Raw genomic sequence first — 12,065 nt, forward strand, 5'->3', positions numbered from 1 at the left:
TGCTGTTTAGTCAAATGCAGCCTTCCCACTGCCACTGGCTTTTATATTCTACACTAATTTGTGATGAAAGTTCTAGAATCATCTGGAGCAACTGAGGTATAATTAGATTTGTTAAGTCATGAATGATGTGTAATTAGATTGATACTGTATGTTATTGCTGACACTCTGTGGTATTCTATAGTTCCTAGTATGTGTATGGCATGAGCCTGCAATGAATACAAATGGAATGATGCAACCAGTTAGACAACCGTACAGTCTCACTACTATGTATAACTTTAATTTGTTGGTATGCAACAAATTCCATTTAATGCTCACTACATTAGTGTTACACTAAAACAATTAGCATTGTGAACTAGCTGTGCAGGTTATTTTGTGAAATTTACAGTGATAAACACAGTAATGTCTGTTTTTGTAGCAAACTTCTTCATGTGAATACTTTACACATATTTCTGTCTACAGTACTAGTAACCAACTTTGTAACTTGCTTGCATGACTATAAAGATAAAATGATGTGGACATGCTGTTCAAAGCTAAGCTAATATTCATTATGGCTTAAGCAAAACACTAAAATATATCCACTAATACAACTTTGCAAAGAATTGCAAATCAATGAGTGGAAAGAGCTATAATAATGAAAATTATCAAGGAATCAACTACTATGCAAGTCTAGTGGTATGTGTGTTTAATACCTATGTTTATTTTCGGCTAGATGTAATGCCCTTGCCTACCACCCTCAACACAAAAGGTTTAGTACCTCAGTGGAGTAAATCAGAATTGTTGATTGACACTACTTTACCAACTGATACTCTACTTAACACTACACTACCAAACAATACTATACCACCAGACAATACTATACCACCAGACAATACTATACCAGCAGATACTAAATTACCAGACAGTACTTTACTGAGCACTACTCTACCAATATGGCCACTACCCAGACACACCTCAGTATTAGTCAGTGAAGACGTGTCCATGTTTATTAGTAGAGATGTGAAGTTTAAAGTGAATGCTGCTTCTAAGATCCTCCAGGATGCAGTTGAGAGATATAAATCATTGATTACTACTGGTGACCACAGCAAGTGTACACACAAGGCTGTTGAACTAAACACTATTAATGTTCTTGTATCTGATGATAGTGAAGATCTCAATGGTGATAGAAAATATGAAGTCATAATCAATAGTGAGAGTAAAGATGTCACCATTATTGCTACTTCACCATTTGGTGCCATGTAAGTGTGTGTGTGTGTGTGTGTGTGTGTGTGTGTGTCTGAGTGCATGTGTCTGTATATGTATGGGTACGAGTGTATGTGTGTGCCAAACTGCTAATGCTGCTAACCTCTATGAGGTGGGCACAATATAACACACATTGATGTAGCCAATGGTAGCACCCATCATATTTGACTGGATCTGCAAAACCCCGACATAACTGCATGAGCCTATTGTCACTTATTTAATGTAATTCTCTCTAATACTTTGCCATAATCAGCTTTTGTATAGTTAAGCGATTAGGATAAAAAGTTGATGGTAGTCTTAATTATTCCTGTGAAATGCTGATAAAATTGATGAATAAAATGACTATAGCTTCAGGGCCTGAGGGGTTGTACCCTGCTTCCAGAGATTCTCAGCCCAAGTTAGTGCCGGTCAAATCAACAACTTTCTACACCGCTAATTGCAAGGGTCACATAATCCATGTTTTTGCTCTTGATTGTTGACCGCCGGATTGTGTTACTCTAGTAGAACACACACAGATGTTGAATACTGTAAATCCAGAAAGCAAACTTTCATCTTAATGATGTAGTCTTTCTTAAATTTCATTTGTCACCTACTTTGATCGACGACAGTTAATTGTCATGGCTAAAACTTGTTTAGCTCACAAAATCTACGAAAGTTTGTTTCATGTGAATATATTTCTGGATTTGTGGTATTGGCTGTTTTTCATACCCATACTGTTGTGTTGTTCGTGTTTTAGTTATGGATTGGAGACCATATCACAATTATTCTTCAATCACTCTTGTATTTCCTATTCACAAGTTCACATCAAGGATTACCCCATGTATAGACATCGTGGCTTACTGCTTGATGTTGGGTAAGTAATAATTTTAAAATGAAGTAGGGTTACAGCGATAAAAAGTAATGAAACAAGAGGTATGAATGATGGTAGCCATTTCAACATAGCTATGTGGGAAAATCCCTACATTGGAATGGTATCACCATCTGTTTAATGCCAGAGTAGTAATTTTCCCACATTGTTATGTTGTGTAATAGCTACCTGTACCATCCCATCACATATCTTTTGTTTCACTACTTTTTATTGCTGGAATCCTACTACATGTTTACATTAGTAGTTTGTTAACTTTTTTGTTATAGCATGGCAATGTTGTACACATGTGGCTGTGACTGCTTTATTAGAATACATATTGATCTCCCTGCTTGTCTTAAATGAACTACATAATAGAGTAAGGGGCACGGTTTGTCATGTCTAGTTTTCTACTGCAAAACTGCAACTGATTGTAGCAATTATTAAGGGGTACGGTTGGATCAGCGATCGTTTTATACTCACAGCCACACATATCTACTCCACCCACAGTGGCTTAAGCACTTCAAATAGTTTTGTGGCATCTACATATGTTCCTCTAAAGAAACTTGTCAATGCTGGAAAAGTAAGGCCTCAGTGTGGTTCCCTTGTATGAAAGAGGAAGACAATCATATACTTGAATATAAAGGAAAGGCAAAGCTCAGAAGATAGATACTTTTCAGAACCAGAAAAGCCACAAGCTGCCAGTGTGTTTGTTATTATGACATGATATGGTGGCCATACACTGCTTCATTTGGCCTCCAGCCTTGGCAGGCAGGCAGGCAGGCAGATGAAAATACAGATTTTGATGATTAATATCCGGCTGTCTGTGAGTACATGAGTGTTTTCTTGTTTCTGGATTTGAAGTTAGATACACTAAGGCTATTCCATAAAATAGACTGTAATTGTATAATCATGTTTAATTGATGGTTTTTACTGGTAGTATTTTGGGCAGCACGTGTCACTTACTAAATGTGTATTTTAATTTGCTTTTCATGGTATTTTTAGTTATGGTACAGTGTTACAGTGGAATGGTCCAATGTTTTTGAGCCAAATACAGAACAGTGGCAGATCTATGGTACCTGCATCCATAAATTCCCAAATTTTAAAACACCCATAACTTTCCACTAGATAAACATTAGTACATTATTTTTAAACACTGAGTGGAAACTAACTTGACTTATAACATACTTCAAGGGTGAGGTCATGATACACCCACTGAAGGTGTGGTTGATTAAACATCAAGTATACATTTTGAGAAATTTCTGTGCTACTATAAACTTCAAGGTGCTATCGTTTCTTGCACAGATTGCCCTTCATACCATGCAACTTTTCACAGAAGATTTTTACATACAGAACAGTAGCCTTGATTTATAACAGTCTCAGTCGTATCCATATCATTTTTATAAAAAGAAATTTCAAGCAGCATACAAAAGCTATTGATTTACAATAAAGATCACAAGAATCATACAGGTGTGACCCACGAAATAACATCACCCAAAAAACAGCCTCAATTTCCCTGACAACAATGAGGTTAGGTAAAACTGCGTAAGCCCAAACAAGCTTTCAGATCAACCCGAAACGCTCTCAACAAGTTGCTATGGAATTGAAAAAAAAAATTATTTAATGGTATTTTCTAGTGACCGACTGACTGACTGAGTAAGTAACTGACTGACTGAGTAAGTAACTGATTGACTGACTAAGTAACTGACTGATGCCTTCAGACAAGCGTAACTTGATAAAAGCTAAGGCTACAGGCTTGATTTTTTCACTGTCTGACGTCGCTTCAGCCCGAGAGGTGCCTTTTGGCATACCGCAGTATGTACAATGCATTCTTCATGGACTTACCAGTATCCTCCTTTGTGTCCCATTCATATTTGCTGAAAGTGAAAAGTGTTGATTTAGTGGTAGCATGTGATGGCTTCCCTACGTAATGGAAATTGTCCATGTTTGTCATAGAGGCTATTTTGTTAGCAGAGGTGCTTTCGAACGGTTCTTGATTCGTACTGCTGTGTAATGGGTTGAACATAGCCAATAACGAAACGTAGTGGATACTTCACTTTTCATATGGACGATAATCGATACAATTGGGATATGTGGCACCATTTCTTTCGGTATGCAGGGATTGCAGAGGTGCTTTTCGAACAGTTATTGATTCAAAATGCTGTGTAACGGGTTGAACATAGCTGACAACGAAGCGTAATGGATACTTCACTTTACAGACAAAATTAACATAGCTGGGGTGCGTGGCACGATTTCAGATGTGGTATGCATGGGTTCACCAGTCATAATAATTATTTACAAAAAAGTCAACAAACAAGTACACAAAAAAATTTGGAATTTTCAACTAGAGTAGGGACCACAGCACATCGATAAAAGTACTGGAGTGGTCCATGATAGTAAAACAATAAGAAGTGTTATATCCCTACTGTGCATTTCTGTTACGGTATCTTGAGCACAGTAGGGATATAACACTTCCCATGACTACTCTAACTTGTTTCAGTACTTTTTATCGATGTGCTATGGTCATTGAAAATTCCAATTTTTTGTGTACTTGTGTCAGTAAAGTGTTCTTGAATCTCACAGAAGACATTTGTTTAACACAAAATAGTTGTATAGAAGTAATCGATGCATTTATGGATGCATGCACCATAGGATTTATAAAAGGTAGTTTCTGAAAATTTAATGTAGCTCAAGATTTAAAAAAAGATTTAGAAGCTCTGGGATTGTTACTTTTTGTTTACAATTGCACTACAAACTATGAAATAAAATTGGATGGTGAAAGTTGTCCTGAACTGTGTCTTCGATTGCTCTAATAAAGTAGTTACTAGACTGCTCTCCTAGGGTATCTCAATCATTGTTAAAGAAATGGAAGTAAAGTATTGCTGAGGGCCTAATAGAAATATAGTGTTATATTGGGTTGTTTGCTATGGTAAACACAACGATATCTAGCTAGTGAAGTCACTACTAATGAGTAAAATTTAAGGAGATCTGCCACAAAAGATTGTAATGTGTCTCCTTGCCTGCTTGCATGCTCAGCTGATGTACTTAAGCAGCTTCTAATGTTCTTTTGCTCCCTTTCAGACGAAGAATTGCTCCTAAAGAATTAGTGTACACTCTGTTGGACACACTCAGTTACCTTAAGATGAATGTGTTTCATTTTCACCTCAGTGATGAATGTAGATACAGTGTGGAGAGTGAAGTGTAAGTTGTATTATAGCATAGATTGTACTGTGAAACTGTCAATAAAAAAAATCACTAAAAAATATTTTGGTCCCTTGTACTTAGCAATTTTGAAACATTATACTCATTGATTCTGGACCAAACTTTTTGCTCTTCAATCTGGTCCCACCCAATTGACCACAGGTTTTGTATGGGTGCTGCAATGTACATATGACTAGTTAAACGAGTGATGAATTTCACATAGCTAGCCTCAGTGGCATAGCTAGCTTTGATGCAACTGATGTAAGCTTACAGTGAGTTTGAATGAAGAGAATTTTGCGCTGTAAAAGATATAGACCTAGTCATTATAGACCCTTTGCTACCTGAACACCAGGCAATGATAGTGAATTGTTTGGATACTTGAACCCTGTTCATTTATGAAACAGATCTCTTCATTGAAACAGAATGTAATCTGTTACTCTAATAAAACATACCCCACTTGAAGTACTCTAATTGAACAGTCATTTCAGAATGATTTTTAAGAATATATTTGATCCAGTTACTTAATACCCTGAACACCATCTAGTATTCTTGTAACTTCAAGGATTTAAGTAATGTATAGTCTAAACATTTCAAGGGGGGAAATTTTTCTGATTTCGAGAGTTTGGGAGCTAGCAGTACAAATTTTATCTAGATCTCCATATAGATTGTTTGCACAACTTTTCATTTCAACATTGCTTGGCTTTGAAATATTTTCCCTTGGCTATACGGTAAACACCCATATAAAACAATGTGTGGGTACTCAACTATGTTAATTGGACAATCATCTTTTGATTTTGGGGTGACTAGTATTCAGATAACTGAGGTTTCACAGAAGGAAATAGGCACAATGGAAATTTGTTGAATTTATGACACATATATTGCTAATTGCTAAGCAAACCAACTCAATCATGTTGATTTTTAAACAAGTGTTTCTGGAACCTCCTAACCAGGCCACAAGCTGGTGGAATTTATAACTGAGTGGCTTCGGAACAAAGGTACACTTATGCCAACAATGACCATTGTGCCAGTCAATGCATGCCAACTGAATTATCAAAGTAGGTGTGTAAGTGTACTATATATCATTTCAGGTTTCCCCAGCTCACTGCTCACTTAAAGCCTGGTCAGTTTTATACAAAGAAAGATGTCAGAGATTTTATAGAGTATGCAAGACAGAGAGGAATAAGAGTTATCCCAGAAATTGATCTTCCGTAAGTATTAAACAAGAGTTCATATACAAGTGTAACAAACCATAGAATAGAAATTTAATATGTTTGAAGTAGGCTTGCACCAATTATACCGGCATAATTTCGAGCATAATAGGCTAGCAAAAGCATCAAGCATTAAGCCAGCATAATAGGACGATTTTCAAGAATTTTAATTAAAACGTGCAATGCATGCACCAAAACTACTGCACAACATGAACACACTACACATTATTACTGCATTTCATATCAAAAACCTTGCAGTGTTTTTATTTTTAGTATTTCTTGACTGATTATTCACACTTTATGGAAATAAGATTGAGATACTCTAATAGAGCAGTCACTTACTCTAATACAGCAGTCAGGAAATGCAGATATACTCTAATAAAACAGTCAGCTTTTGAGCATAATAGGCTGGATTTTTGAGCACTGCTCAAAAGCATAATAGGCAATATTCAAAGCATAATTGGCTCAAGCCTAGTTTGAAGAACTCTCACATCCAGTGTTATCTTCCAGTTCCTTCCTGTATAGTACAGTCAGCAACCACGTGCGCAGTACCTTATAGGATGAAAATTAGATGGTAATAAAATTTTGCAGTCTTACCATTTTACACTACTATATTAAGTTGACGAACTTTTAATTTTACAAAGGCGGTGCTAATAGTAATATTTTATATTAAGATGCACTTTACCAGTGCTTCAAAACCTCATTAGAGATCATGCATGATTCTTTCACAATATAGTTTCACTTGTGGGTACCACATGTACAATTGTATGGAGTGTAGCAGTTGTAGTGTTTTCTGTAACTAGTAGCTGAAGCTTTCACACTTGTTGAGTTCATGAAGACTGAAGCCCTTTAGCAGAGCAACAGATACTCTTGTATGCAGCAAGTGTATTTCTGTAGTGAACACTGATGTTATTGATATGACCACAGAATACCAAAATAAAATCTATGCTGGCTGCATTTTCCGCTTTGCATTAACAGATTTGTAATTTTATGGTTGTGACTCCAACTGTGTAGTTAACATTAAATTCCATATAAATTTTTCATGCTATACAATAATTATAGATTTTCTTTAGGGATACGTACGTATATGATATAGTGCTAAATAACCTATATAGTTTTGATATAATTGTAGCTGTTGATACTTATTGTGTGTTTATGTACTCCAGTGGACATACCAAGGGGCTTAGTCCACTTGCAGGTGAGCATATTGAGTTCTGCAGTGACGACAACAGGCAGGTTTACAATGACCCTAAGGTGATTAGGACTATAGATTAACAGAGTGTATATACTTGCTGTATGGCACGCTTATTGGTTTCCTGAGCAAGATGTTTCCTTTCTCATTTCATTTCACTAACAACACAGTGTCGATTTGCGTTAGCAAACCAGTGGCTTTATGTTTCTTATTATGAAAATTTTAAGCTAAGAACAATTTGAGTCACACTGTAGAAATGGTTGGCCTTTGTTATATGTAATGAATACTGCCATAACATTTTGTGGGAAGCTGGTGTTTTGGTTAATATTTTTGTAGGAAAATGACTAGAAAATGCAAATCTTCACGATCAGTACTGTGTTATTAATATTGTATGGCCTGTTTTGCAATGAAATCCCACAAGTGTGTGTAAGTTTCCTAGTGTGTTTTATTTGAAGGGAAAGAGTTTGAGGACTTTGAAAAAACTGATTGATGAGTTAGTCAGTATATTTCCAGACCAGTACTTTCACATGGGAGCTGATGAGACTAGAGTTAATCATAAATGCAGTCTTGAAGGTCTGTTAATTGATGAATGAATGAATGTACTTTGTAATACAATGTCTTGCAGCACATTGGAGCAAAAGCCTATAGTTCTAGAAATTTGTTAGCTTGCAAATTACCATCATTTTACAGTATGTTGATTTCCTGATAAAGAACTGTTCAATTCCTCTTAGACAGAATTATTGAATTTGATTGACTGCTAGTATCCAAATCCTGTAGCTATATCCTTTGTTTTTATTTCATTAGATTCCTGTCTTTGGGGTTGATACTGGAAAAGTGTGAGCGTTTAGACTAATCAAATAGTAAACACTGTTGTGATTAGAGGGAGGTGAAATGCACGGGCTTATATCTACTAGATTTCTTGTGTCACAAGCAGCTAAGAAAGTACAACAATGAAGTGTGATCTAATTTAGTTAGACTTTGAAACACAGTAACACTCAGGCCCTGTAGTAGCGTTAATAGACAACCTTAAGCAGTGGTGTAATTTAAGCAACAACGTAATTTTAGTAACTTTGTAACTTACATAAGGGTGCTAGTGCCTTATGAAGCCACACAAATATTCTTATTTTGATACAGGAAGAAGGGAAGCTACAGGAATCAAACTAATGCTTCAAAGATTGGCCTAGCTAACCTTCTACTCTACAGAGGCCAAAGTACAGGATTGTACCTCACGCATTATAGTCCCTCATCTTATTCCAAGATACTGGCTACTTGCAGGCATCAAATTTGCTGTGAAGGACTTATCTTTCCACTTTTACAATAATTATCAATCAATGTGCTAAAAGGATTAAGTTTGTAAATTTATCACTGATGGAGTGATCTACGTAACTATCATGTATTCCAGAATATAGCATTTGACAATGCAATGTAGAACTTTTGCATGCCAACCAGTTATTACAAAAATTCCAATAAACCACAAATACCAATAACAAGTTATAAAGTTCTGAATGAAGAATTTTATTCCGCTTCTTTACACACTGGGACACCTTCCTGTTACATATACAGGTTGGAATCCAGATAGAACATCCTCCCTACATAACAGACCTATAGTTATCACTCTCAAGAAAACATAATATAAAAATGTGTTGGCTACAAACCAGTGTGCTTTCACAGGTGCCTTCAAAACTAAAGGCTGGTATTATTCTTAGAGTCTCAAGAGGATTGTTTCTTTGGTGGCTTCCAAACAAAGCAAGCTGCTTCTTGTTAGGCACAAATCACAGCTACCTAGCACAGATACTTTGGGTGCTGTCTTGTTGTGGTACGAGAGACTGTGAGAGACCATGAGAGACTAGTGGAGACTACTAGAGACTACAAGAGACTATGAGAGATTATAAGCAGCTACTAGAGGCTATGAGAGAGTATGAGAGACTAGTAGAGACTATGAGAGACTATAAGCAGCTACTAGAGGCTATGAGAGAGTATGAGAGACTAGTAGAGACTATGAGAGATTATAAGCAGCTACTAGAGGCTATGAGAGAGTATGAGAGACTAGTAGAGACTATGAGAGACTATAAGCAGCTACTAGAGGCTATGAGAGAGTATGAGAGACTAGTAGAGACTATGAGAGACTATAAGAGAGTGTAAAGACTATGAGAGACTAGTAGAGACTACTAGAGTCAGGAGACTATGAGAAACTATAAATGACTACTAGAGACTATGAGAGACTACTAGAGACTGTGAGAGACTATGAGAGGCTACAGGAGACTATAAGAGACTAGTAGAGACTGTAAGAGACTATCAGAGACTACTAGGGACTAGTGCAAGAGACTGTAAGTGACTATCAGAGACTATGAGAGACCTCAAGATACCATTAGAAACTACTAGAGACTATAGCGACGCTATTGGAAATACATATAATTGTATACATACATGTATTGATTTAAAATATATTTAAAGATGCTCTTATATTTGCTGCATGCAGCACCGAGACAGCACCATACTTTGAGTATGTGTAATATTGCCAGTTATGATGTAACAGCCACATGTGGTTATGTGGGTTGGTCCTTGGATGGCTTTGGGCTTCTAAATAATATAACATGTTATATTCAAAACAAAAAAAATTCATAGTGTGGTATTGTGTAACAAGTCATAATATTGTTACATCTATAATTAAGTGCATGTCTAAGTAAGGGCATACATACTGTGGAGCTGAGCTAGGAGAAAGTAGCCCAGGTGTAAGACCAGTAGTCCCAAAACACAAGTTGGGAGCCAGGTTAAATCTCAAAGCTGCTATGCTGCTATTAGAATGATCAATTAATAGCTATTTCCTGTATCATGTGAAACAGAAATAGTATCTGGCTGGGTTATACCGTATAACCAGAAAGTTTGGCGGGAAGAAAGGTTGGCGAGTGAACAATGTTATGCCAAACTAAAATCTGCCAAATCATTTGTCCAATGCAAATCTGTATTAGCTCAACAAATTCGTCAAACTTTGTTCTTGCCAAAATCCTGTCGCAGCTAATTCGCCAAAGTTTCCTCTCGCCAAACTTTCCGGTTATACGGTAACCAATATAGGACTTTTGCTGTAGATGCAGCAAAAAAAATTAGCCAATATACGTAGCTATAACCACATTAATATTGTACCATACATTTTTTTTTCTATCATAGGGACTACTACATTGGAGAAGGACATTGCTAACTATATATTATCCCTCGGCAAGACCCCCATTGGTTGGGAGGAGGCATTATTTAGAAGCAACACTGTATGTAGTTTATTTTATCCATTAGAAGTAACAAATTATGCAAGGTTTGTCCAATAGGAGATCCCAGGAATGGCATACCAAGGATGGATTTTTCATAATGCTGTGGAGATTGTAAAAAAAGGTTATGAAAGGTACGAAATAATGTATATAGTATTGTTATCCCCACTGTCACATTTTCTCTGTATTCTATTTAATTGCATGTTTTGCGTGTGCCATCTTTGTTACCAACCAGAAAAGTATATCACTGGAAATCTGCCCGATAGAATCACCTTCACGGGTATTTTCATTGAGTTCAATGAGACTCCTTGAAGTCAGAATGTATTCCTGATACTATTGATACTTTTGTTCATACCCTTACAATGGCTTGTGATCAATATGTGTCCTCTATACTACCTACTACCAAACATCCCACTGTGTGGTGGGATTGACACTGCCAGCTAACTTATCAAAGGAAACTGCAAGCTTGGCATAGGTGTGATTGGCCAGCCTACCATGATTCTGTATTTGCTGCTGAAAGGGCTCGGGCTATCACCTTTCGTCTTTATCAAAGATCACTCCGTACTAAGTTGCAGTTGGAACCTAGAAATTGAAACTTACCAAGAACACATAAGTGGATTATTTAAAACTCCTAATCGATCTGCCCTGTGACCTACAAAAAACTTGGTGTACTGCATTATCTTGATGTGAAGAAGGTCGTTGGTCCAGATGATGGTAGTCCCTATATTTTGAAGTATTGTGAGGAACTTTGTAACCCGGTATGTTTGCTGTTTTGCTCTGTGTGTAGATCTGGAGAATTTCCACTGTTGTGGAAAGTGTCTTTTATCATTCCTGTTTATAAGCGTAAAGGTTCTGCTACTGACCCACGGTTCTATTGTCCAATAGCTGTACTCCCTACATTGGCTATGGTGTTTGACCATGTCATTTACTCAAAGCTGTACAGACATATCTTTCCTTATACAGTATTCCACCTAGGTTTATTAATGGCACTGGGGCTCAAGATTGTGGTACTGCTTGAGCGTTTACTGCTCTACAGGCTTTAGAACACAAAATGGAATGTTGAATTGTGTCTCTGGACACCTGTGGCACCTTCAACAGTGTATGGTGGAATTTCCTGTTACAAC

General features: G+C 36.8%; 1 protein-coding gene across 3 annotated transcripts in view; it reads left to right on the forward strand.

Annotated features, from left to right (window-relative positions):
* Positions 1-12,065, forward strand: part of LOC136242026 (beta-hexosaminidase subunit B2-like) — a 55,365-nt gene that overhangs the window by 10,343 nt on the left and 32,957 nt on the right. For all 3 annotated transcript variants that reach the window (XR_010694447.1, XM_066033346.1, XM_066033345.1), the window contains exons 2-9: positions 710-1,235; positions 1,976-2,092; positions 5,165-5,284; positions 6,373-6,492; positions 7,659-7,746; positions 8,140-8,257; positions 10,850-10,944; positions 11,002-11,075. Coding sequence is in view for 2 of the 3 variants with exons in the window: in XM_066033346.1 (XP_065889418.1) it covers positions 710-1,235; positions 1,976-2,092; positions 5,165-5,284; positions 6,373-6,492; positions 7,659-7,746; positions 8,140-8,257; positions 10,850-10,944; positions 11,002-11,075 (1,258 nt within the window). In the remaining variant the exon portion in view is untranslated. The remainder of the gene's footprint in view (positions 1-709; positions 1,236-1,975; positions 2,093-5,164; positions 5,285-6,372; positions 6,493-7,658; positions 7,747-8,139; positions 8,258-10,849; positions 10,945-11,001; positions 11,076-12,065) is intronic.

This window comes from Dysidea avara, chromosome 13, assembly GCF_963678975.1.
Source record: "Dysidea avara chromosome 13, odDysAvar1.4, whole genome shotgun sequence".
NCBI lineage: Eukaryota > Metazoa > Porifera > Demospongiae > Dictyoceratida > Dysideidae > Dysidea > Dysidea avara.